We start from the raw sequence: 26,482 nt of genomic DNA on the forward strand, positions 1-26,482 counted from the left end.
TAAAGGACCCAATTTACACAATCCAGATTGACTTAATTAAAAGCTGATTTCTGGCTTTAGATTTCTTTTTTCCTCTAGTAGTTTTTGGGTGCTCTGCTGTATGGCCTCTGACATTACAAACTAGTAAAACAGTATTATTATTATTTACAAAGTACCAAAAACAATGGCTTAAAGGTCTTCCAGTGAGTTTGCTGCTGCTGGGCCAAATTCATCCCTGGCATAAACAGAAAAACCTCTGTTAACTTTTGAGATGAGGTGTACCAGGTGCCCCCTGCTGGAAGCCCCACTGCATTCAGCATAACCTACCTGAAAAAGGTGTCCTTTTGTGGGGGGCAGGAGGGGGAAGAGTACCTAATTTAGATCTGCAGGAGGTGCCTAGAAAGGCCACCCAGGATCAGCTGCAGGTGGAGCCAATAAGAATCAGTCCTCCAGTGGCTAGAAAGGCTGGAATAAGCAGAAACCAATCATGGCCCAGCAGGCAGGATAAAAAGGGCTGGCTGCTTCATTTGAGAGTCTACTTCTGGGTGAAGCTAGGATAGAAAGGGTCTCCTCTTGTGTTATCCCAAGAACCTGGCCTAACGCTGACTCTGCCTTTTTGTTTGAGTCAATTAAAGGTTCTTTTGTTTACACTGTGGAGTATAAGACCCAGGTGGGCTATCCTGAACTGAATATTAATTTGACTGCTATTGGACTAGGTGAGCCTGTGATAACATCATTGGAGAGACAGCCACTTACAACATGTGAATTTGTTGTATTATTTCTCTTCCGGTTTATCGAGATCTCACTGTGGTATCCAACCACTGTAGAATTACAAACTGCGAATAGTTTATCCTTGCAAATATTTACCACCTAGCACAGTGCTGGTTACCAGTTACCGCTGAAGGCAGGTAAGTGTTTGCTGAATCAGGCTTTTATATGCAGAATTTGGCCCCTATACTGCAAACAGTTAGGTGTGTAAGTAACTTTACTCATATCAGCAGAACCATTGAATTCACAGCAACTTTAGTGAATAAAGTTTTCCACATTTCACAGGAGTGGGTTCTTGGGTCTTTATTCAGCAAAGTATTTAAGGTTTCAGAGTAGCAGCCGTGTTAGTCTGTATCCGCAAAAAGAAGAACAGGAGTACTTGTGGCACCTTAGAGACTAACAAATTTATTAGAGCATAAGCTTTCGTGGACTACAGCCCACTTCTTCGGATGCATGCATGCATGTTAGAGACTAACAAATTTATTAGAGCATAAGCTTTCGTGGACTACAGCCCACTTCTTCGGATGCATGCATCCGAAGAAGTGGGTGTAGTCCACGAAAGCTTATGCTCTAATAAATTTGTTAGTCTCTAAGGTGCCACAAGTACTCCTGTTCTTCTTTTTAAAGTATTTAAGCAATGTGCTTAAAGCTAAGCATATGTTTAAGCATCACTGGCACTTTAATCCCATGCTTAGCTTTAAGCACATTGCTTAAATACTTAGCTGAATAGGGATGGATTTAAGAATCGGAGCCTGTGCTAGTTACTAGAAATCCCACAGGCAAAATTCACAGACTACGTGTTTAGATAATATTTATGATTAAATAGTATACATTATTTCAGGGAAGTGTTATGGCCTATGTGATGCAGAAGATCACAATGACCTTGTGGTCTTAGAATCTGTGAAATCTAATGGGGATTATTTCTGTTTGTTTTCCCATTTTGGTTAAAGTGTGAACTCCAACTCCCATCACTTATTTATTTACAAAACTTAAATTTGAGCCTTCACTGAAGCTGAGACTATCCCTTTAGAATTAAATGTTTTTGCTGTCATTGACAGAAAAGGAGAAATGTCAGTGTGTGTTGTATGTTTCAGCCTGTAATAAAAGGTTTATGAAGCACAAACAGGAGGTATCCCTAATACAAAGTAAGGAGACCACGTTACCCTCTGTAAATTATCTATACTAATTATTCATTTTCTTCTGCACTAAACATGTGCACTCAAGGGTCACAGGCACTTAGACAATCTTGATTAATAGCTTTATTTTTAATGGAGCAGAAGAAAGTTGGACGATATCCATAGGATTTATTTGCTGGATACTTATCATAAACTAAGCTCTACATGGAGTTAATTTTTCTCCAGTTAAAGTGTCGCTGGGAAGAAAAACGAGTCTTTTAAAACTTGGCCTTCCTTGTGTAATTGACAACACCACAGGTTATTGCAAGTGTGGGGGGAAATATGATTATTTATATTTCAGTAGCCCCTAGAGCCCTCAGCCCCATTATGATAGGTGCTGTGCAATCAAATAACAAAAAGACAGTCCCTGCCCAGGGCTGGTGCAAGGAAGTTTCGCGCCCTAGGCGAAACTTCCACCTTGCGTGTCCCACCCCCAGCCCTGCGGCAGCTCCCCGCCTTCCCCTGCCTGAAGCACGCCCCCCCCACCGTGGCAGATTCCCCCCCCCCGGGGAGCCATGCGGCAGCTCCCCACCCCAGCTCACCTCTGCTCCGCCTCCTCCCCAAGCACGCCGCCCCTGCTCTAATTCTCCTCCCCTCCCAGGCTTGTGGTGCCAAACAGCTGATTGGCACTGCAAGCCTGTGAGGCGGGAGAAGTGGAGCAGCGATGGCATGCTCGGGGAGGGGGTGTAGCAGAGGTGAGCTGGGATGGGGAGCCCTGCGGCAGCTCCCCTCCCCCCGCCCTGAGGCACCCCTGCAGCAGCTCCCCCCCTCTCCCGGGGAGCCGTGCAGCACCTCCCCACCCCAGCTCACTTCTGCTCCACCTCCTCCCCAAGCATGCCACTCCCGCTCTAATTCTCCTCCCAGGCTTGTGGTGCCAAACAGCTGATTGGCGCCGCAAGCCTGGGAGGCAGGAGAAGTGGAGCGGGTACCGTGCGCTCGGGGAGGAATGCTGTAAAAAAAAATAAAAAAATTGGGCCACCTCTTTTTGGCACCCCCAAATCTTGGCGCCCTAGGCAATCGTCTAGTTCGCCTTAATGGTAGCACTGGCCCTGTCCCTGCCCCACAGATCTTATAATCTAAGGGTAAGATGAGAAACACCATGTTGTCATGTCTCATGGTGAATCTTGTGATATTTGGTTTTTTTTCCCTGAAAGCCTCACCTCCTTGAGTCATGTTATTCTGTGAGAATCTCACCTTTTATTGAAAAAAAAAAAATTTTGAGAAGTTACTGACGCTCAGGACTGAAGAGAAAAGCTTGGAAATGTGACCCCCTATGGGCTCAAAAACAAATAAAACAACCCAAAAAACCACCAAACCATCACCAAGGAAGGAAAATAAAAATAATCCATTGTTTTAATCTGATGATTTTGCTGGGCCTGACTCATGATATTTGCATGCTTGGGACTGGCAATTCTGAATACAACATGTGGCTATACAGACAGTGGGCAGCACATGCTAACAATGGGATGATACCGAGCAGTATCAAATTGAATGTACATCTTACCATTTTTGCCCTTTCTTTAGATATTCCAGTGTACTCAGTTGGGACAGTGAACCTTCAATGGTCATTTTCACTTTCTGTTTGTAATCAGTTTTACTTTCTCAAGCATTGGGTACAAAGCACCATGCTGTACTGACGATTTCAAGTGTATCAGGGAGTGGTTAATTTAAACATATACTTTCATGAAATCTGTTTGTGGGGCAGGAAAAGAGGGATGAAAATACAACATCAAATGATAATTTATAGTAAAAACCATTATTTTTTAAATTAAATCTGAATTTAGGCTTTAATTAGCTTTAAAACACCAAATTATTAGGTTTGCAAATAGAGATTATGGGCCTGATGCTGATCACAATGTTAATACCTTATCTAGATTCTAATTAGTGCTCTCCATTAGTAGATCTCTCAGTGCTTTACAAAGGAGGTCAGTATCATTATATTCCCATTCTACAGGTGGGAAAACTGAGGCACAGGGAGGGGACGTGACTTGCCCAAAGCCACCCAGGAGGCCAGTGGCCGAGCTGGAAATAGAACTCCTTAAGTGATCTATCCCCTCCGCACTGCCTCCCACTGGTACCAATAGCCAAGCTGCCATTGACCTCAAAGAGAGATGGATGAGGCTCTTTTTATTATTAGATGTTGTGGTAGCAGCTGTGGAGTCTGATCATGGCCTGATTGTGCTAACAACTGTACAAACACATAACACAAAGGCCGAGTCCCGGACTGCTCCCAGTCTGTGAGGAACCCCACTCTGCTACATAGGATTCTGATTCTATAAGATTCTGGGCACTTCCCTCAGTCATCAAAGCCACTTACTATCCCTCTCGATCAGTCTGTAGTGCCTCATATTGCCTGCCAGGGATTTTGCATTAGCTCACTATGGGACCATTCCTGGTGCCCTTATGGTTAGTGGAAGTTTCGCCATTGACTTTGCTAGGAATGGGATCAGTCAGATATGAGGCAGGGGAAATCCGTGAAGAAAACATGCTGGCTGCAAAGCTTCCTGTCGCTGTTGCTGTTGTATGGAAATGCGAGAGTGCTTTGTGGTCTGAGATCCTTGCTGTTTAGCCCTCCCTCCAATATTTATTCAAGCCCTTTAGCAAAATCGATATGACATTTCTAATGGAAACAAGGAAAGATCTGAGCCTGGTGGCTATTGGTGGGGTGGGCGGGGGTTTCTCAATAGACTACCTGTCAAGACTGTGCAATGAGCAGAAAGGAGGAAAGTGTGTGCTCTTCCTCTCCCCACCACCACCCCAGTTGGAAGTTCTCTTATGGGAGAATCCATTAGTCGACCATCCCAGCCCACCTGCTTCCACGCTGCTGCATAGTCTGGGGACAGTACAAATCAAAGGGGAAGGAGCTAATAGAATAACAGAGGGAGCTTTTCACCTGTATCCATGTTTGGAGATGATCTTCTGTATGAGGACTTTCCCCCATCTCATGCAGAATGGAGGTCAGCCAGCTCTGAAGCACCATTCCCCCATCTCTGCATGAAACCTGCTGCAATTCCAAAGATGGGTTGGGGGGCAGGATCTGAGCTCATGCTTTTTCCCCATGGCAACCATCAAAGAATCTGCCAGAGAGCCAATGCCACCTCAGTCACTGTATGTTTCAGTCTGTTCCTCTAGGGAGCCCCCTAATTTGAACCGCTCATTGACAATGATGTCGGTAAAGAATGCATTACTTAGCACTTATGCAGAGGTTTATATCTTCAACGTACTGTACAAAGACCTTGTTTCAGGGAGACGTTGTCCTTCTCCCCGGTTGGACAGAGGTATTTGCTTTGCAATGATATAATGTACCACCAAAGTGCTCTCAAAATGGAACTTAAGTGGGTTTAGGTCTTAAGTGGGTCTTCATTGGTGCCTGGGTTTTATGCAGGGGGTGAATTACATCCAAAGGGCATGATGGGAGCCTGGCAGCCAGTTCACAAGCTTGGCAAAATGCCCCACAAAATCTGTTGTTTGCAGAGGCTCCAAGCATTTAAATTAAAATTAAAGTGGATGAGAAAAAGTGCTCCCACAGAAGCAGAATATCTAAACAAATCCATGCAAATTCCACTGAGAGAATAATGCTCCCACTGCAATGGGTTCTCAGACTTTGGCCCAAAACCTCAATTCAACCCGATTTCAGCAGGAGTTAGATGCCCAATGCCTTTGAGGATTTAGGCCAGTGTTTTCCAACCTGTGGTCTGCAGACCCCTCAGGGTCAACAGACTATGTCTAAGATTTCCAAAGGGGTGTGCACCTCCGTTTGAAATTTGTTGGGGGGTCTGCAAATGCGAAAAGGTTGAAAACCACTGATCTACACCTTTGGGCACAAGTGATGTGGCCCCAGTGGTCTCCCTGTAGAATGGATGAGACCAGCTATTACCTAAGGTAGCTCTCTGGGTCAAGAGGTGGAACGCTGTGCCATTGGAGCAAAAGGACAAGTGTTTCAGTCCCATGTGGGTGAGTGATTTTCACCTAGGAATTGCTTGCAGTACATGGATTCATTACACTGCAAATGAGAAAGAAGTTGGTTTTGCACAGCCCTCTTGGCACGGGATCTGTGGATTGTGAGGGAGATCAGGGGCCCGACGCTGGCTTCTTTGTCAAGTTAAAACCTTCCATTGGCATTAGTAGGTGCTTTGAGTGTACAAGGAATGCAGGATCATGCCCTCGCTCCTTGTAACTTCCCAGCCTCTAGAAAACCCGGCGAGATCCTGTGGCTGCGTGTTATTGATACTGACGCATCATACCACAGCAACCCCAAGTTTCTTACCAAATAACACTGTAGGATATGTTGTGGTTACAGTGAATTTTCAGAGCTCCACTGTCAGATTTGAGCCATGTTTATTAAACTGGTTAATTAGCAATTTGAAAGGGAAAAACCAAGGTCCTAAGGTCTCCCAGGTCAGTGCCAAGCCACAGCCTGTTAACTACTCCTGCCTTTCAGAAGCAATAAGTGTGGGTTTGGGAAACATATGGAACCAACTAGCCAAAAGGCTTTTATGAGCAAATTTAATAGGGGGCACAGTTTTGTGAGCAGAAATTTCAGTGGATGAATTAATAGTTTCACTTTTCCTTGGCTGCCCCTTTTATAGAAACAAACGAACAAAAAAGTCACACTCACTCCTATTGACTGGCCTTGCGGCCTGATATTCAGAGGCATCCAACGTTTCTTCTGGACACTGGGGGCGTCCTTTTAGTAGCTCCCACTGGAACCATTTTTCAGAGCTATTTCCTGATGCTGACCTCATTAGGTGAGTTTCACAGCTCCTAATTCCTTGCAATAACACATGAGAGTTCGGGACAGTGAGGGGGACTGCCTGTCTTGTGGAAGTAGATAGAATCGTAGGGATTGGGGCAAACGCTTTACTGCCTTTTGTTAACCTGGAATAGCAGCATTTCTTTCCCTTTCAGGCCACTTATTTTGCCCTAAAAGTATATATTTCATTTCCTGTTCAAATCCAGAGAACCAAAAACCCAACAGCAGTAAACTACAGTCTATACTCATAGGACAAGGTGTAATGGATTTGCGAAGGACTAGGAGTTCCCGGATTCTGATCCCAATCTGGACACGGTAGTGAAAGGTTTACTAGACAGTTGCCTCTTATCATGGATTATTTGTATTGAAGAGCCCCAATCGTAGGACAAGATGCCATTGTGGTAGGCACAGAACAACAAGATGTTCTCGTCCCCAAAGAGCTTACAATCAGGAGTCACTCTGTCACTAAGGGAAAAAACCTTCTGAATTTGCAATCGTTTCATTAACACAATGAGCAAAGTCACCAACACTCCGTCCCAGCAAGAGAATCTACAATGAGTGTTGGGACAGATACTCCCATCATCCTTTGCACCCCCCAGAAGTGTTACTCATCCTCCTCCTCGTTATCCTCATTGTTGGTGGTCAGCATCCTGGCATCTTTCAAGGCACACAGGCCGGGATACAGCTATTATAATGTGTTACGCTGATGCCACGCTGCCTAATGCATATTCGGTAGGAGGTTCCACCCCTTTTCCTTATTTGGACTTCCACGCCCCACTAACGTGCAGGTGCCCTTCTCCAATAGGTTGCCAGGGCTTTTACCTCATGCTGATTAGCATATACGTCAGTTGGCTCCCGTGGCATTCTTGTGGTTAGACATGCTGCTGGTGTTCCTAACTTAAAATATCTCAAGCTTGTGGTTACCTGTCAGCAGCTGAGTACCTGCCATACCTTCTGTCTTGTGAGCTAGGGTTACTCTTGATTAGCTGCTTAAGTTAAGGCTTTTTTAGGCCTTGATAAGTTTGGCTACACTATTGTTTTACTGGTCTTAAGGCAGTACCACAATGAGCCTGCAAGCCTCAACTTATACCTTGTCTTACCTAGCAAATACTTATTCCTAAAGGCTGCGCTGGTTTTGCAGGAAAGCTCATCTGAGGCCTCAGATTTGGGCTGTGAGTTTTCTCATTGCTTCATTTCAGACCTTCTTTAGAGCTGGCCAAAAAGGGCACTGGGGCAGAGTGCTGTTAGCAGCTACAATTGAGCCTGTTGGAAGCCAACACCCTGATCACTTAAACCCCCAGAGCACCGGCTGTAGTTAGAGCTGGAGGGACTTCAGTAGTGTGGGTTTGGCAAGGGATCATGGGAGCCTGATGAGCTCACAAGCTCGCCGGCTGGACAGCACTGAGAAGAAAGCAAGCAGTATAAAAGGCTGAGTGAGGGAGCAGGAAAGGGTGTTCTATATAATTGCTGTTAGGTTGTGATGTACCTGGAGCATGAAGCAGCAAGAGGTGGTGGAGGTACTCTGGTGGACTGTATATACCAGTTAATTCAGCTAAAGGGCTTAGCAGCCAGGGTTTCCAAGAGCTGAAGGGGGGACCCATTCACAGGCCCAAACCCATCTTTTGCAGATATCTTTAACTCTCTGTCTGGTCCTTCTGTGTAAACCATGAACTGAATTTCTGTCTATCACTCTGGCAGAAGGGTTTGGGGCCAATGTTAGCAAGGCCTTAAGACTCTTGTCTAGCCATCAAACTCCCATGTCTTATTTCTAAAAGGTCTCCGGTTTGCAGTCACAAGCCTATGTGCAGGTGTTTTAGCATGGTGATGCTAAGTTGTATTGCAGCAAGACAAATTTTAAAGGTAGTGAAGACAAGCCTGGCTGAAGGCTTGTAGGCAATAGTGTTGCCTTGAAAAAAACCAAAAAGTTTATGGACATGGAGCCAAGCCGTCACCAATGGTCAGTGGGTTCCAACGACTGGAATAAAAGGAAAAATGGTCTTCTGCCAAAGCATCCATATTTCATAGATTTTAATGCCAGATGGGACCATTATTATTAGCTGGTCTGACTTGCTGCATAGCAGAGGCTAGAGAATCTTACTCGGGCTTGAAACAGCAAGTACTATCGCTTCTGTTTGAGCTGTAACATCTCTTTTTAGAAAGACATCCGGTCTTGATTCAAAGCTGTCAAGATAGAGCTGGTTGGAAAAAAGAATTTCCTTCTAAACCCCAAATAGAACAGAGTCGGTCACAAAAGTGGAGTGGAAAATTATCTTCAGTGTGATGTGAAAAGGAAAATAATGGGACACAATGAAGAATGGTGTCCATCGTGCAAATGTTGTCTGTGATCAGCATGCAGGCACGCAAACGTATCGGATAGGCTCCAAATAAGAAGAGCTGTGATTTCTTCTCTTAAGCTATAGCAGGCATGTCGCTGCTTTCAATAATGGCCTTGAAACTCTCAATCTGGAGCTGCGGGCTTGGGGCACAATCAAATGTGATTTATTGAAGCTTCAGAGGGTTCTTTAGAACAGGTGGAATTTCAGCTCGCCATATGCTGTTTCCTAAGGTGGAGTTTGAAGTAAATCCCCAACAGAATAGGCTTTTATTGAAAAGCCCCAGATTTTCTGAGTGTAGCCCATCTACATGTGCATGCCCTTCGCCTCCTAATTGGAGAAGGCGGGAAGGCTTTTTTTAGAGCGATTTTCTTTAGATGGAGGTGCTTGATCAAAACCATCATCTCATTAAACCCTCAGGCCCCTCCTTCTGCCTGCTGGTGACAATGAAATTCAAACTTCCAGTGCGAATTTCACAGGTGCCGCTCCTGTTATATCCATGCCCCGGCTTTTTATAGAATGCCAGCCCTCTTTGAGACAGGCAATCCAGTACAGGTTTTCTATATCAATTTTTATTCGAGGGTGTTTTTTGCATTTTGTCTTTTGAAGCTGGAAATAAATGGCTTAACCATTCAAGTGGATTGGTGCGTGCACGTGTGTGTGAGATTTTGTAACTCTTGTTTTTCATTTATATCTGAATCCTTCTGACGAGATTTTTCCAGAGGAAAAATATTTCCTCAATGTCAGGGTAACAGGTTGAGTTACTCACTATGGTCCCAGCCTTGCATTTGGGCCTCTGTAGAGCCCCGGGGAATGCAATGGGACTGCACATAGGCATAAGTAGCCTCCCTACATGTATCTAACTGTGGGATTGGAGCCCTTGATCCCACAGGAAAGACAGCAAGGAAAAACAGCAACCATCTATCAGCACAGACATTATTCGTGGTTGAGGGCAAGAATGATTGGCACTGAATAGAAGAAATGTCCTGAACTTGTTCTCCTTGAGATTCATGTCAAAGCTCCTATTGACTTCAATGTTAGCAGAATCCTCCCCAACTGCCCAGTTCTTAAGGATCTTACAACCTAAGATGACCAATACAATAATATATACAGACAGCAGCCCGGGGGATCAGAGGTTGTAAGGGTAATGCTGATCAGGGTTCATTGGCTACTTGGAAGGAGTGTTTTTTTTTAAAATTGAGTTTACGAAGGAGAACATGGACAGAGCAGATCAAGGAATTGTGTTCCGAGCACAGCTGTAGCCCAGATTGATTTCAGGTTGATTGCAAGCTCTTTGGGACACAGACTCTGCGTGTGTGTGTGTGTGTGTGTGTGTTTGTACTGTGACTAACACAAATGGATTCTCATCCCTATTGTGAAGGTTGCATTGGCATCACTGTGAGATCTGGGAGTGACAAATGCAAGAGTGCTACAATGTGAGAGAATTTCAGAGTGGTAGCCGTGTTAGTCTGTATCAGCAAAAACAACTAGGAGTCCTTGTGGCACCTTAGGGACTAACATATTTATTTGGGCATAAGCTTTCGTGGGCTAAAACCCACTTCATCAGATGCATGGAGTGAAAAATACAGTAGGAAGATATATATATCCAGAGAACATGAAAAAATGGGGGTTGCCATATTAACTCTAACGAGACTAATCAATTAAGGTGGGCTATTATCAGCAGGAGAAAAAAAACTTTTGTAGTGCTAATCAGAGAAGTTTGTCCAAAGAGTTTATATAGAGGTCAAAAATAGTACAGAGCAAGGTCTGATTTGTCTCTATTACCTTAAATATACATTCATGCTGCTGTTAACGATGACCAGAAATCATCCATTAACACCCTCCCTTAAGTATTTGGATGGTCTCATTCTGGTCCCGTTGAAATCCGGTAGTACAGAAATGAAAGGGAAAAAATTATAAGCCAGATGAAAATGTTCAAACCTTGGTTTAGATTCAGTTCATGTTTGGAGTATGAGGGCTTCTTATTTCAAAAGAACTAGTTTGTCCATCCTTAATTGATGCAACCATTTCTTGATAGGCACACGTTTGTTAGTTTCTTTGCCTTTGTGATTGTGATTATCTGGTGTGAGATCTTTCTAGAAATAATTATGAGCCAGAATGTAACCCCCCCTACACTTACTGGAGTATAGCTTTTGTTTGGTTGAAGGCTATCCTAATTAATTACATGGCCTCCTTCACTGTATCTTTAATGCACATGAGGTCAGGAAGTGCTATTATACCCATTTTACAGATGGGGGAAACAGAGACACAAAGATTAATGGTATGTCTATACTGCATTATAAGGCCTGTAGCAGCAAGTGTTCAAGCCTGGATCTACAGACTCAGTCGCACGCTATGGCAGTAAAAACAGCTATGTAGACGTACAGGCTCGGGCCGGAGCTTGGATTCACTAACACGGGTTTTAAAACAGTGTAGACGTGCCCCGAATTACTTTGTTCAAGGACAGCCAGGAAGTCTGTGGGAGGGTGCAGAATTGAGCTCACGTCTTCTAACTCCTGGCTAGCATCTTAAACTCTGGACTAATGAGACTTTTGGTGTAGGTAGGTTACTCCACGTTTGGAGTAGGAAGTCCACAGTCTGGCAGCGTATGGCCTACCTAATGCTTTCTGAGCTTGTTCGCTTAAAAGCCTCTTTAAAAAACTGGAGCCAGGTACTGTTCTGGAGAAACTGCTTCTCAAGTGCATGCATATACGGTTCATAAATCGCATGAATAAAAATATTCTTTCCCAAAGACCAAGTCATAATTTTCCATCTCTTCCCAGAACAAATACTGTCTGCTATATTTATTAAGTGGGACCATCTATGGGCAGTCAGCTCTAAGTATGTTTATTTTGAAGTCAGTTCTTCGGTAATCTTAAGCACCTCTGGGAGACTTAACTGAGGTAGAAATTTAGGCTGGAGGTCACTGGGGTTGAGATGGAGCAAAAGAAGAGAAATGACACTGTTTTTGTGACATCAGCCAAGCAGTGCAAAAAAATAAATCTAGGCTTTAAAATGGCTTTAACCTGACCTTGAAGGAAATGGCCCATAGACTCCAGTCCAAAGCGTGTGCTAAGAATTGGAGAAAGACTCCAGCATGATTGTCAGGTTTGAACTATGGGACTGAACATGTCGACTTTATGGCTCTTGAAAAATATATGTGTAGGGGAGTCCTACCATTGGTTGGCTTGTGTATTTGCATGTCGGCCTGGCTTTAACAACCCACTTTCCATCCTACAATAGAACCTCTTGGGTAGCTCTATGGGTGCTGCTCTCAAGCCAGAGAAAGCTGGGGAATGTGTCTCAAATCTAAACCCATCTTTTCAACAGCTCCTAACCCTTCGTTTTTTGTCCAAAAGTTCATGCTTCCCTCAAAAGTAACTTTGTCCATGACGCGTGTGGAAGATCAGCGTGGCTGTTCAGTTCAATGAATAGGCAAAAATAACCTCTAAAATACTTCTTTCACTTTGAAAAAAATAATTAGTACCTTTTTTTAAAATCCAATCATTCAGAGCTGACGTTTAAAGCCCAAAGTCAAATTTTCATATGTTGGGCACCTAAATAACTTCCCTGATTTTTTTTTTCAAACGTTCTGAGTCCCTTTAAACCAAAATGGGACCTACGGATCTCGAGCATCACTGAAAAGCCAAGGCCCTCAGGCCCTGATTCAGCAAAACCACCTGTGCTTAAAACTGAGCATGTATTTAAGCGTTTTACTGAATTAAGAACTCAGTTGATGAGAGGCTGCTTGGTCTACTGCTTAAAGCACAGGAGAAGAGACACGCTGAAGTTCCAGGTTCATGGTTGTTCCTGATTCCCTCTGTGACTTTAAGTGAGTCACTTAACTTTTCAGTCCCTGTTTTCCCATCTGCAAAATGGAAAAATAGTACGAGACCTTACAGAGCCATGGTGCAGTTAGTTCATTGTCTGGAAAGCACTTTGAGATCCTTGGTACCATGGCAGTGTCAAGTATTTTATTGCATTATATTTATCTGCATCCTACTAGCTGGACTTCAATGTTAGTAGAGATTCTACCGTTAAAGGGATGAGCACTACTTCTGGTTTCGAGTTCTGGTTAAATGAATTGCTGTGTCGTTTCAAGGATCATAACTAAATAACAAAGAACAAAAGCAAAATTTAGAATGCACTGAAGAGTTTAAAAAAAAATAAATTTCAGTTATATTTTATTATAAAAGCAATACAGTGTTTCCGAAAAATAATAATTGTAGGTGTATACAAATAACTAGGCTTGGAAGAATTAAACTTTATTTTTTTATAATTTTTGACAGATAACAATGTTTATTTTGAAGCCTTTTTTTTTTGTTTAAAAATTTGGGGAAATTATGGGTTTTAAGCATGATTTTATTTTTATCAATGTAAATTTACACAGTTGTGGGAAATTACGGGTGGATCAGACAACGGGAGGTGAGATCAGACACTAATTTCATGATTGCCGATTCAAAATGAAAGATTTATAATTAAAAAAACAAATTGTCAACATCCTATGTCAAAATATACAAAGCAAGTGTCCTTAAATCAAACTCGAATAAGTTCTCAAGCAGGATTTTTCTTGCTTTCGGCCTATCTGTACATTTCCATTATTATTGATGGAAATATTTTTTTGTTGGTTTCTTTGTGTGTGATAAAATCAACATTTGCCGACATTACACATAAAAATCTAATCCTTCTAAGCTAGAGGGATGTGCACCCTAGGGGGTAGGGTTGCTGGGCGTCCAGGTTTCGACCGGAATGCCCAGTCGAAAAGGGACCCTGGCTGCTCTGGTCAGCTGTGCTGACTGGGCCGTTAAAAGTCTGGTCAGCAGCACACCGCATAGCTCCTGGAAGCTGTCAGCATGTCCCTGCGTCCCCTAGGGCGAAGGGCAATCAGGGAAGCTCCGAGTGCTACCGCTGCTCCCAGCGCCAGCTCTGCAGCTCCCATTGGCCAGGAACCATGGCCAATGGGAGTTCTGGGGGCAGTGCCTGTGGGCATAGGCAGTGCGCACAGCGCAGAGCCACCTGGCTGCAACTCAACCTAGGGGCCAGGCATACCAGCCACTTCCGGGAGCAGCATGGAGCCAGGGCAGGCAGGGAGCCTGCCTTAGCCCTGCTGCACCGCTGACTGGGAGCCACCTGAGGTAAGCGCCGCCCGGCTGGAGCCCACACCTGTTCCCACACCCCAACCCCCTCTCCCAGCCCTGAGCTCTCTTCTGCACCCAAACTCCCTCCCAGAGTCTGCATCCACAACCCCTCCCACACCCCAGCCCCCAATCCTGAGCCCGCTCCTGCACTCCAAACCCCTTGGCCCCAGCCCAGAGCCCCCTCCTGCACCCTGAACCCCTCATCTCTGTCCCCACCCTGGAGCCCACATCCCCAGCTGGAGCCCTCACTCACTCCCGCCCTCGAACCCCCTAGCCCAGTGAAAGTGATTGAGGGTCAGGGAGAGCGAGCGACTGAGGGAGGAGGGCTGGAGTGAGTGGGGGTGGGGCCTTGCAGAATGGGCGGGGCAGGGGTGGGGCCTCAGGGAGGGCTTCGGTAGGGGCAGGGCAACGGTGTTCAGTTTTGTGCAATTAGAAAGTTGGCAACTCTACTACCGGGGTGTGGAGGAACATCCGGGGGGGGGGGGGGGGGCCTGGCCCAGCCCACATGGGGGCAGGGAGGGAGTGCCACCCACCCCTCCCCTCTCCCAGCTCTGCTCCAGTCCTACCCCCATATCCTCATCTCCCAGCCCCGCGCCTGGCCCCATCCCGACCCTCAGCATGGCGCCGCTCCCAGCCCCGCACCAGCCACTGGCCATAGCTCCGCTCTCAGGCGTGGGCCCGGCTGCCGGCCCTCCCCGCAGTACAGCTGCAGCTCCACCCCGGCCTTGGCCCCTGGTCGTGGCCCTGCTCTCCCCCCCAGACCAGGCCCAGCTGTGGCCCCAGCCTCGGCCCCCTTACACCTGTCTGCATCCCCTTCCAAAGCTGCAGCCCCTGCTCGAGGGGGGGGGGCGGAGAGGGGCAAGGGAGAACGCAACGCTCAAAAGTTTGGAGACCACCGTTCTAAGCCTCCTTAGATGTTAACAACATCCTAATACAAAGTAGCCAACACATCAGAAACATGTAAGAACTTCGGAGCTTTTTACTTACTTCGATTTGTTTTTATTTTACAACTGTATATGTATCTAGTAAAGCTGCTAGGGTTGCATCCTGTCGTCGGTCCGGTTGCAGAAGCAGGGCCTAATATCCCATTGTAGTTTCCTGCACAGCTTTCAACTTCTCTGCAGGCTCTTCTACTAGGGTTACCATACGTCCGGATTTTCCCGGACATGTCCGGCTTTTGGGGGTTCAAATCCCCGTCCGGGGGGAAATCCCCAAAAGCCGGGCATGTCCGGGAAAATCGGGAGGGAGGGATGGAGGGCTCGGCCGGGGCCAGTGCAGGGCCAGGCCGGGGGCATGGTGCCGGGCCGGGCGCGGTGCCGGGCCGGGGTAGTGGGGGGTGCGCCGGGCTGCGGGGCCGGGCGGGGAGCGGGGGGGTGCGCGGGGCCGGGCGGGGAGCCGGTCCGGGGTAGCGGGGGGGGGTGCGCCGGGCTGCGGGGCTGGGCGGGGAGCCGGGGGTGCGCGGGGCCGCGGGCCGGTCCGGGGTAGCGGGGGGGTGCGCGGGGCCGGGCGGGGAGCCGGTCCGGGGTAGCGGGAGGGTGTGCGGGGCCGTGGGGCCGGGCGGGGAGCCGGTCCGGGGTAGCGGGGGGGTGCGCCGGGCCGCGGGGCCGGGCGGGGAGCCGGGGGCGCGCGGGGCCGCGGGCCGGTCCAGGGTAGCGGGGGGGTGCGCGGGGCCGCGGGCCGGTCCGGGGTGGCGGGGGGGTGTGTGCGCGGGGTCGCGGAGCCGGGAGCCGGTCCGGGGTTGCGGGGCCGGGCCGCCAGGGGGTGCGCTGGGCCGGGAGCCAGTCCGGGATAGCTGGGGGGGTGCGCTGGGCCGCAGGGCCCGAGCCGACCCAGGCTGGAGCCGCCGGGGGGGCCAGCCTGGGCCGCGCCTCCTCCCCACACACACACCCCCCTTACCTGCTTCAGGCTTCCCGCGAATCAAATGTTCGCGGGAAGCAGGGGAGGGGGCGGAGACTTTGGGGAGTGGGCGGGGCTGGGGGCGGGGCCGGGGCCCGTGGAGTGTCCTCCATTTGGAGGCACAAAATATGGTAACCCTATCTTCTACAAAAAGTCCAATCCTTCCCCCACCCGCGGTCTAAATTTCACCATCTTTCATGCCCCATAAAATCCAAGCTGAGCATACTCATAATTTGAAAAAGCTGCGAAAAGCATGGTTTAAAGGATTTTTAACCTTTGAAAGGCTCTGCGCTTTTCCCCAAGGGCTATAGCCAAAGGAGGAAATGGCTCATCCTAGGATTTCCTGTGGATTCTAAACATTTGACTAATAAAAATGAAAGCTTTCGAAAAATGTTAATGGAGAAGTGACAGCAGAGGTTTTCCCAACATGCTTTCACTGAAAATCTTCCTGCAGGCTGATGATGATTTTTAACAACACTGCTCAGGTGTGGACTAGAGTATTTCCCACATGGGGATGGATAACATAGTCCTATAACTTTTTTTGCTCATTTATTGTTATATTTAGTCTTGGCAGGATTCGATTTTTATTGGTAAAGGTGTGTAAATTTCCATTTCTCCAAACACGCAAACTGTCAGAATATTTCCACTGATGATGATAGAAATTTACAGATGGGCACAAGCAAGAAAAATGTTCCTTGAGAACTTCTTAGAGTTTGATTTAAGGATATCCGCTTTGTATATTTTGACATGTGATGACAATTTGTTTTTTAACAGTTATATAAAACTTTAGCTTATGGACTCTCAGCATCTACTATCATGAAATATTTGCCTGATTTCCCTTCCCATTGTCTGAACCACCAATAAACATATCACAACTGTGGAAATGGATAACAATAAAAAAACCCGTAATTTTGCCAACTATTTACATTGAAAAAGCTTAAAAATAAACATTGATATCTGTCAAAATTATATATTTAAAAACCCAAATTCTGCTAAGGCTACATATAAGTAGTTGTAATTTTTTTTATTATTTAAAAGGATGCTGCCAGATCAAATTTTATACACAACTTGTGTGGAGAGACGGTTTTACAAAATCTAAGTCCAAAAGAATGTTTCCATTAATTAACGCACGCGCTCACTGGCAACAGTTCTTTAAACAAATAAAGAACTCAGTCGTGTCAGCATTTACACATGTTTGGTTTTAAGCATGTGAGTGCACCTGTTGTGTTCACTGGAATGGACTTCCATGTTTTAAGCATGTCAGTAAAGCTGGGTCAATAAACCCAATCCTGCAATCCTGTGAGTAATAATAAATGAGTAATTCCTTTCAAATCAATGGGTTTATTTGAGGGAATGGGTCAGGATTTGCAGGATGAGGTCCAAACACCCTTCTGCAGTTTCTGGGCGATTTCAGGAGAACCAGAAAATGAAACTGACCTGAAATTGATGGTGTGCTTGGGGGGCTGTGTGCTGAGCCTAGGGTCTGTTAGGCAGGGCTGAGAGCTTCCTAACAAGGCTCTCTCATCCCTTTAGGATTCCTTGAGCAGGGAGCAGGGCTAACTCTGGGAGAACAGGGGCTTAAAAACCAGTTCCTAAGCGACCAGAAGAGCTAGCAACCAGAGGAGTTTGGCAGGGGAGTTTAGAGAGGGAGCGTGAGAGCCAGATACACCTAATAAATATTCTCTAAAATTCTCCCAATAACCCTATCCCCACCCCAGAAAGAACACAAACAAAAATCCGGCAAGAGTCAAAATAATGCAGGCCGAAGTCCAGCAGCAGAGTGGAGGTTATTCGGTTTATTGCACTGAATGTAGCGTGTATGATTGTCTGCCTTGTGGGCAAGTGGCATATGTGTGCATTTAGCGATGGCAACTCATGGCCCTCCGAGACAGAGTACGGGTTCTTGAGACCAGAGTGGCTGAACTGGAGGAGCAAAGAGAGAGAGGTGCATATCTGGGGGTGGGATTGCTCTACTCTGTCCTGGAAAGTCTCATCTAACAGTCTCTGTGCTATTGATGAGGATGAAAGTCTCGGGGAAGGAGAACATCAAGCTGGAGTGGAGGGAAATGATCCCATAGTTTGGATCCTCCTTCTAAATAATAAGAACAGGAGTACTTGTGGCACCTTAGAGACTAACAAATTTATTAGAGCATAAGCTTTCGTGGACTACAGCCCACTTCTTCGGATGCATACAGTGGGCTGTAGTCCACGAAAGCTTATGCTCTAATAAATTTGTTAGTCTCTAAGGTGCCACAAGTACTCCTGTTCTTCTTTTTGCGGATACAGACTAACACGGCTGCTACTCTGAAACCTTCTAAATAATGTTATGGTGTCCTCTCACACTCAGGATACTGCTCCAGGGGAAGGGAACCCTGTTATTAGGAAGAGACAAATAATAGTAATGGGTGATTCAATTATTAGAAATACTGGATGTGTGATGATCAGGAGAACCTCATGATGAATCGTCTGCCAGTTGCAAAAGTTTCAGACTTCTCAAGACATGTAGATAGACCTTTGGGCAGTGCTGGAGAGGAGCTGGTAGTCATGGCATGAATAGATACCAGTGACGTAGAGTATGGTAGGAGAGAGGTACTGGAGGCCAAATTTAGGCTGCTAGGTAAGAGATTGAAGTCCAGGACCTCCATGGTAGCATTCTCTGAAATGCTTCCAGTTCCATGTACAGGGCCAGTTAGACAGGCAGAACTTCAGGGTCTCAGCGCATGGCTGAGATGATGGTGTTCAGAGGAGGAATTGAGGTTTATTAGGAACTGGGGAACCTTTTGGAAAAGGATGAACCTATATAGCATGGGTGGTGGGTGAAGCTTCTTCTGGGGTAGGCTAGCCCCCCATCCCGCCTCTTCCGCCCATGGCCCTGCCCACACTCTGCCCACACTCACTCCTCCCCCCACCCCCGCTGCCACTCACTGCATGCATCCCTCCTCTCCTCCAGCCTCCTCACTGTGTGCGTCTCTTCTATCTTCTTGTTCTGGTAACAGCAGGGGGTTTCGCTTTCCAACTGAGCAGTCTAGGTCTGGGCACTGAGGCTGGATTTCTGAGCTCCTGGGCATTGGGGAGGGGGGCTTGTTGTCCAGCTCTGCAAGCCAGGGCCATTGGCTGGTGCCTGTCTCTGAGAGCAGGAGCCTGGCTTAGACCTAAAATTTGGACCTAGTGGTGGAGAAAGTGGAGCTGCTGAGCCCTGCTGTGAGTCTGGGTTGAGGGAAAGCTGGCAGGTTTCACTCCAGATCCACCAGAGCTGTGACTTCCCGAATGCCCTCCAATGCGCTACCAGGGCATCTCCCTGGCTGGCCAGCACAGGGAACCTGCTGCCCCAGAGACCCATCACTCAGAAATGCATTTCCTGAACAGCTTTGGGCAAGGTCTGTCACCGCCATGTTCTCCAGCCCCATAGCTGGCACCAGGATGTATGTGGTGAGCAGCAGTGGGCAGAGGGAGAAGAGGAGGGGGACACGCGGTGAGCAGCTGTGGGGGGGAGGATAGGAGGGCCGCATGCTCTATTATACGTGTCACCCGTTCTGTACAGGAAGGATGGGCTCCGCCTAAATCAAAATGGAACCAGAAAGGTCATAGAGGAGTTCTTAAACTAAGGACTGGAGGAAAACTGAACTGGGGTGGAGGAGCACATGGCTTGGACAGAGACATCCCTTAGGGGATGATTTATGAAAGGGGATAGTCTATCTCCTAGTAAAACGGAGAGGATAGAAGTTGATAAAATACAGGGAGGAACTGAAGAGAAACTGTCAAGCAAAAAAAGTCTCCTTCAATTACATCACTTGAAGGCAGACAGCTAAACCTTGACACATTTTGTAAGTCCTTGTATACAAATGTTAAAGTCTAAATGCTAAGATGGGGGAACTTGAGTGCCAGATATTGAAGGAGGATATTGATATAATAGGCAACACAGAAACTTGATGGAATGATAGGTTTCAGAGTAACAGCCGTGTTAGTCTGTATCCGCAAAAAGAAGAACAGGAGTACTTGTGGCACCTTAGAGACTAACAAATTTATTAGAGCATAAGCTTTCGTGGGCTACAACCCACTTCCGAAGAAGTGGGTTGTAGCCCACGAAAGCTTATGCTCTAATAAATTTGTTAGTCTCTAAGGTCTGGTCTACACTACCCGCCTGAATCGGCGGGTAGAAATCGACCTCTCGGGGATCGATTTATCACGTCCCGTCGGGACGCGACAATCGATCCCCAAATCGGCGCTCTAACTCCACCAGCGGAGGTGGGAGTAAGCGCCGCCGACAAAAAGCGGCAGAAGTCGATTTTGCCGCCGTCCTCACAACGGGGTAAGTCGGCTGCAATACGTCGAATTCAGCTACGCTATTCACGTAGCTGAATTTGCGTATCTTAAATCGACTCCCCCCGGTAGTGTAGATGTAGCCTAAGGTGCCACAAGTACTCCTGTTCTTCTTTTTGATGGAATGATGATAATCAAAGGGACATGGTGATATCAGGGTATAAAATATATAAGAATAACAGAGTAGGTCATGCAAAAAGAAGAACAGGAGTACTTGTGTCATGCTGGTGCGGAAGTGATACTCGGTGAAAAAGAGCATAGAGTCAAATATAGTAAAAATCTTAAATGACTCAAACTGTACTATAGAATATCTAAGGACAGAAATTTCATGCTTGCACAGCTACAGACTAGGGACCGAATGGCTAGATAGTAGTTCTGCAGAAAAGGACCTAGGGGTTACAGTGGACAAGAAGCTGGATATGAGTCGACAGTGTGCCCTTGTTGCCAAGAAGGCTAGCGGCATTTTGGGCGGTATACGTAGGGGCATTGCCAGCAGATTGAGGGACGTGGTCATTCCCCTCTATTCGACATTGGTGAGGCCCCCTCTGGAGTACTGTGTCCAGTTTTGGGCCCCACACTACAAGAAGGATGTGGAAAAATTGGAAAGAGTCCAGCGGAGGGCAACAAAAATGATTAGGGGGCTGGAGCACATGACTTATGAGGAGGGGCTGAGGGAACTGGGATTGTTTAGTCTGCAGAAGAGAAGAATGAGGGGGGATTTGATAGCTGCTTTCAACTACCTGAAAGGGGGTTCCAAAGAGGGTGGATCTAGACTGTTCTCAGTGGTAGCAGATGACAGAACAAGGAGTAAGGGTCTCAAGTTGCAGTGGGGGAGGATATTAGGAAAAACCTTTTCACTAGGAGGGTGGTGAAGCACTGGAATGGATTACCTAGGGAGGTGGTGGAATCTCCTTCCTTAGAGGTTTTTAAGGTCAGGCTTGACAAAGCCCTGGCTGGGATGATTTAGTTGGGGATTGGTCCTGCTTTGAGCTGGGGGTTGGTCTAGATGACCTCCCAAGGTCCCTTCCAACCCTGATATTCTATGATTCTATGAGCTGATAAAAACAATGTCCTGGTAACAAAAGAAAAACAGGGAGAAGATCCCAGCGAACTGACCTAAGTGGTGGTGTGTGCCATTAAGAATACTCTTGGTGCTATAAATGAGAAGAGATGAAACTGCAGGGAAACACAGGACTGAAGGGTCTTTGACTCTTAATATAATAACCACCAGGGTTATAAAGCCAAATTATTTCTAGGAAACCCTCCTGTAAAATCACCCTAGATTAGGGTCCTGAGCCATGACTGGGGTGCCTAAGAACTATGGTAATACAAATAAATAATAAAGGTTCTATTAGTCCCACCTCCTCAAATGTTGTTGTCCTTCCAACCATTCATAGACCTTCTCTAGAACAGGCTCCCCTGTAAGGATCTTTGAAAACTGAGCTTACGCTCAGTGGTTCTGTAATCAGTATAAATCACCCCCACGTCTATCACTAATGAGCATAGGTACATGATCACTCATTTAAACTTGACTGCCTTTTATGAGTGACAGAAAAGTATACAATTACATGTCTTGTTAAGGAAGTGTTTTATTTCGTGGCAGCTTGGATACTTGTGCATTTAAAGATCAAAAGTAATGAATGCTCCTGGTTGCTGAGATTTCTCTGCTAATACATTCCTGTTGTATTTCCAGATCTGGGATGAGAAAGCTCAATTAGCCCTCTGGGACAGTGTAACAATTTGACACGACCATTTATTTTGCCAGAGGGGGAAGCTGAAAAGTGGCGGGGGTGGAGGGGGATAGCGCGATCGTATATTCTGCCTATTTCACAAGTGCCGGTTCCCCAGGGAGGCTGAAGGTTCCTGCATGTTACTTATTGAACGACAGCAGAGATGCCCCTGAATACACTAACGTTTTACTACTAAAGTTGTTGGGAAGTTCTGAACCGCATCTACTGAGAAGTTCCCCATTTAGCTTGGGCTTTGGATTTTAAACAGCTGATGGGGAAGGGGCAGCTCCTCCCAGCTCGGTCCTATTCCTTGGCAGAGATGATGGAACTTCCCATATTTTCAGGCCGTCACTTTTGCAGTAAAGTGAACGGCAGATGCAGTCTAAAACTCTCTGGATCACCTTGATTTTTCACCTGCCCCGCAGCCCCACTGAAATCATGCCTGTAGGCAGGCCTAGATTTTATGACCTTGATGAGGAGGGTGGCATATCCCAAACCCTTCCCAGTTTTCTTTTCTATTCTATGCTCTGCATCCATGTGACTCTCCTTCCGTTTGGGAAGGGATAAATGTAACTCCTTCCTGAGCCACTCCCTGGGTTGGCCAGAAGGGGTCAACAAAGAGCAGCAAGAAACACAAGTCTCATCTGGGGCTGGTAAGGGTTCTTCTGCAGTGCTCCTGCATTCTGCTGATCATTCATGCTCTTATGACCTCAGTCCACCAATATATATCTATTGTGTGTGTTTGTGCAGGTACTGTTTGCTTTGAACCAAACCTTGCTACAACATGAAAGTCTACGAGCAGGCAGCTTGCAGGCCCCATACACTACTGAAGATCTCATCAAGCATTATAACTGTGGAGACCTGAACACTGTCATATTCAATCATGATACTTCTCAGGTAAGGTCATTTCACAGCTGCCACTGAAGGCTAGGGATGGACAAACTGGCTAAGAGGTGTGAGTAATTACGATGATGTTGATGCCCATGTCATAGAATGCCCGGCCTTAAAATTTTAAGTAGAGATGCTACCCTACGAGAATCCTTGATCCAAATGTTCCCTATACTGTCACGTGTTTGAAATCAAATCCCAGATTAGTATCTAATTTCTGAAATGGTCCCTGCCTCTATAACGGAACAAGTCAAACGTCTCCTGAACTTAAAAATCTATATCTAATTTTCAATTTTGCATCCTCTGCCCATCGAAGAATTAAAGTACACCAGCTGTGTTCAAGAAAGGGCATTGCACCCTATCAGGGTAGTTAGGTGCCCATCCTCACCACACCTCTGTAAGGTAGAGACGTATTCCATTGTACAAAGAGGGAAACTGAGCCATCCAGCAATACTTGCCCCAGGCCACATAGGGAGCCTGTAGTAGAGCAAGGAACAGAATCCTGATTTTGAGAGTCCCACTCCAGCCCGTTGACCATAACCTCATCTTTCCTCACCCCGCCCTTCTCCTCATTTTTCCTATGCCTCTTGCTCCTTTTTTGTTCTCCACATGTCTCTCATTTGTCTGGGGAGAGAATGGGTTTCACCTTTGAGTTGTTTTATGCATACTTGGTGGAGGTGGGGATGACAACTGAAAAGCTTTGCTAGGAATGTGTCCAAACAAAAGACGGAGTGAACCTTATGTAAATAGGCTACAAGGCTAAATAACTTCTCAAACATGCCATAATCCAATAATATTATATGCGTCTGTTGCAGCCTTCTAGTCTGTGTTGGTCTTAGTTATCTGAGGCTAATAAAGACTTTCAGCGTAGCTGGATCCTCCTTTGCAGACCAGCTGATGGCTGGTGGCAAACTCTGAGAGAGTGTGCTGGTTTTATATGGATATGTTAATTTCTTTCTCTCTGCTAACTATGTGGAGACAGGAGGTTTCTTAGCACAACATCTACTGCTGCTCTGATGCAGGGTGACTTAAAAAATTGGGCACTGGACTGGGACTGAAGAGGACCTTTTATTCCTGGCTCTGCCAGTGGCTGGGCAAGTCATTGCCCCACTGCGTTCTTCAGTTTCCCGACCTGAACAATGGGGATAATGGGATGGACCTCCTTGGTAAAGTACTTTGAGATCTATGGTTGAAAAGCACCGTATAAGAGCTATGTATTATCATTGTAACTCCAGCAGTGTGTGACCCCCATCTTGGCTGGGTCTTACCTGCACTCGGGGAATAAATGAAGGGTCTGTCTCTTTCTTACACCTTGGCAACCCTTGTATAGCTTATCATTCCATTTGAGTCCCACTGGGATGCAATTCAGTCATCTCCATGGCAACCACATATGATGTCAAAGCCCGCATGCCTTCAAGGGAGGACCATGCATTGATAAGATGAACTAAGAAACACAGATCCTTTTGTCAGTCTAAGTAGAGGCATCAGAGAACCTGTCATTCTTTCAGGGCCTGATTCTGACACTTTTACTCCTCGAGGGTAGCGCCATACTATGTGAGGAGTCACTGTTTCTCAGTGGAACTCTGGGCACTGGACATGCATAAATGTGGCAGAATTGGGACATTCATGCAGCAGTTCTAAAACTGTGTTCTATGGACTACCAGGAGCCCCTAGTGGAGAGCCATGCATTGGGAGGTTGGAAAAGAAGTGGTCCAGATGGGAACATTTCTCTACTGACGTGGTATGCAGAATGAAGGAGCTGGAGAACCAACGATGCTGTGTACCATTGAGAGGACAACCAGAGGCACCATCTTTCTAAGTTGCTGGGAGGTGCTCAACCCCCACCCCGCACCAGACCCTGCCCCCACTCCACCCCTTCCTCCAGCCCCCAAGCACCCACAGAGTTGGTGCCTATGAAGACAACCATAATAACTAGTTGTTGTTGTTTGTATTATCATAGCGCCTCGGAGTCTAAGTCATGGACCAGGATCCTACTGTGCTAGGCTCTGTACAAACACAGAACAGAGATGGTCCCTGCCCCAAAGAGCTTACAATCTAAACAAAAGACAAGAGATGATGGAGGAGACAGACAGCTATATGGGGGAGTTAAAAGAAACAATGAGGCAATTTAAGTCAGCATGATAGGCTGAGCTACCAGCACACCAGCTGCCTAGTTATTAGCTAGTGTTTCTGGAGGCATCATGGCCAAGGGATTTGAAGGAGTACAATGAAGTGACTTTCTGGATGTTAAAGGGGAGCTTCTCTGAAGCATGAGGGGCAACATGGAAAAAAAGCATGAAGGGGCTTGTTTAGCCTTCCATCACCCACTTGTTACATTTTCAGTCAGAGGTGGGAGTTGACCCTGTGATACTGAATGAGAGATGATAGGGCCTTGAAAGAGAAGACAAGTAGCTTATGTTTAGAACTGTAGGGTTAGAAGGGACCGCAAGAGTCCCTGTGTGTGTTGATGTGTTAGAGAAGAGGGTATGAGTGAAGGGCTGCAAAGAGAGGACCTCAAAGGTATTTGAGGTAAATACATAACCATTTTACAGATGGAGGCTCAGAGATAAGTTGGTCAAGGTCAAAAGGCAAGTGACAGAATCAGGCATAGAACCTAGGTGTCCGGATGTCCCGTCTTATCTTTTAACCACTAGAAAACAATACAGTCTCTCCAGCAATATATCCATGTTCCCTAGAACAATTTGCAGCTGTTCCCACTGATTGCAGTGACACACAGGAACTCTGTGTGAATAAATCACGGATGCCTGTAACATTTTAGACTAGCGAGGAAGAGAATTTTTTTTTAAAGCTCTTCTCCTTGCAAATTCTAGGATCAAATACTGCATTAAAAACATGCCATTCAGCATCAGGGGAAATAAAAGTTCCAAGCAACATCTCTAGCCAGAGTCCCACAGAGCAGACAGAACAGATTAGACCACTTACAAGCCAGGGAAAATTAAAATACCATAGAATATTCCGGGCCACATAGCAAAATGTTGTCAGTGGCAAAACTCTTGTTGGCTTAACCGGGGACAGAATCGGGCCCAATACTTCTCGTGGTGTTGTTGTTGTTGTTTTTAAAGGCAGCTTTGGATTTCAAGTATTTCATAAATGACAAAAGGATGCACTTTGAACTACTCAGGGTATGGTGACCAGACAGCAAATGTGAAAAATCGGGACAGGGGGTTGGGGGTAATAGGAGCCTATATAAGAAAAAGACCCAAAAATCGGGACATCTGGTCTCCCTAGGGTAGCTCCAAAGCTTATGTTCTAGTTGGGTGCTTTTTTCAAGTACTCATGGAGATGCCATGTGATTTGGCTACCAAATTAGATTAGCCTTTGTGAAGTATGTATAAAACATATCCTTTTACTGGAGCACATAGGATTCTTGGCTTGAATTTAAGCAGTGTGGTTTCTGATGGCCTGATAAGTTTGCAACCCTCCCCAAGATGTTATGTACAGAAGACAATAGGCCTACCAATAGAAATAGACTATACATTCC

At 46.3% G+C, this 26,482-nt stretch overlaps 1 protein-coding gene across 3 annotated transcripts in view; it reads left to right on the forward strand.

Moving 5' to 3' along the window:
• Positions 1-26,482, forward strand: part of TRABD2B (TraB domain containing 2B) — a 399,542-nt gene that overhangs the window by 194,912 nt on the left and 178,148 nt on the right. For 2 of the 3 annotated variants that reach the window (XM_054037760.1, XM_054037761.1), the window contains exon 3: positions 22,843-22,989. The exons of the other annotated variant lie outside the window; for it this stretch is intronic. In XM_054037760.1, the coding sequence (XP_053893735.1) occupies positions 22,843-22,989 (147 nt within the window). The remainder of the gene's footprint in view (positions 1-22,842; positions 22,990-26,482) is intronic. 3 annotated transcript variants of the gene reach the window in all.

The sequence above is a fragment of the Malaclemys terrapin genome, chromosome 8 (genome assembly GCF_027887155.1).
Source record: "Malaclemys terrapin pileata isolate rMalTer1 chromosome 8, rMalTer1.hap1, whole genome shotgun sequence".
In the NCBI taxonomy this organism is placed as follows: Eukaryota; Metazoa; Chordata; order Testudines; family Emydidae; genus Malaclemys; species Malaclemys terrapin.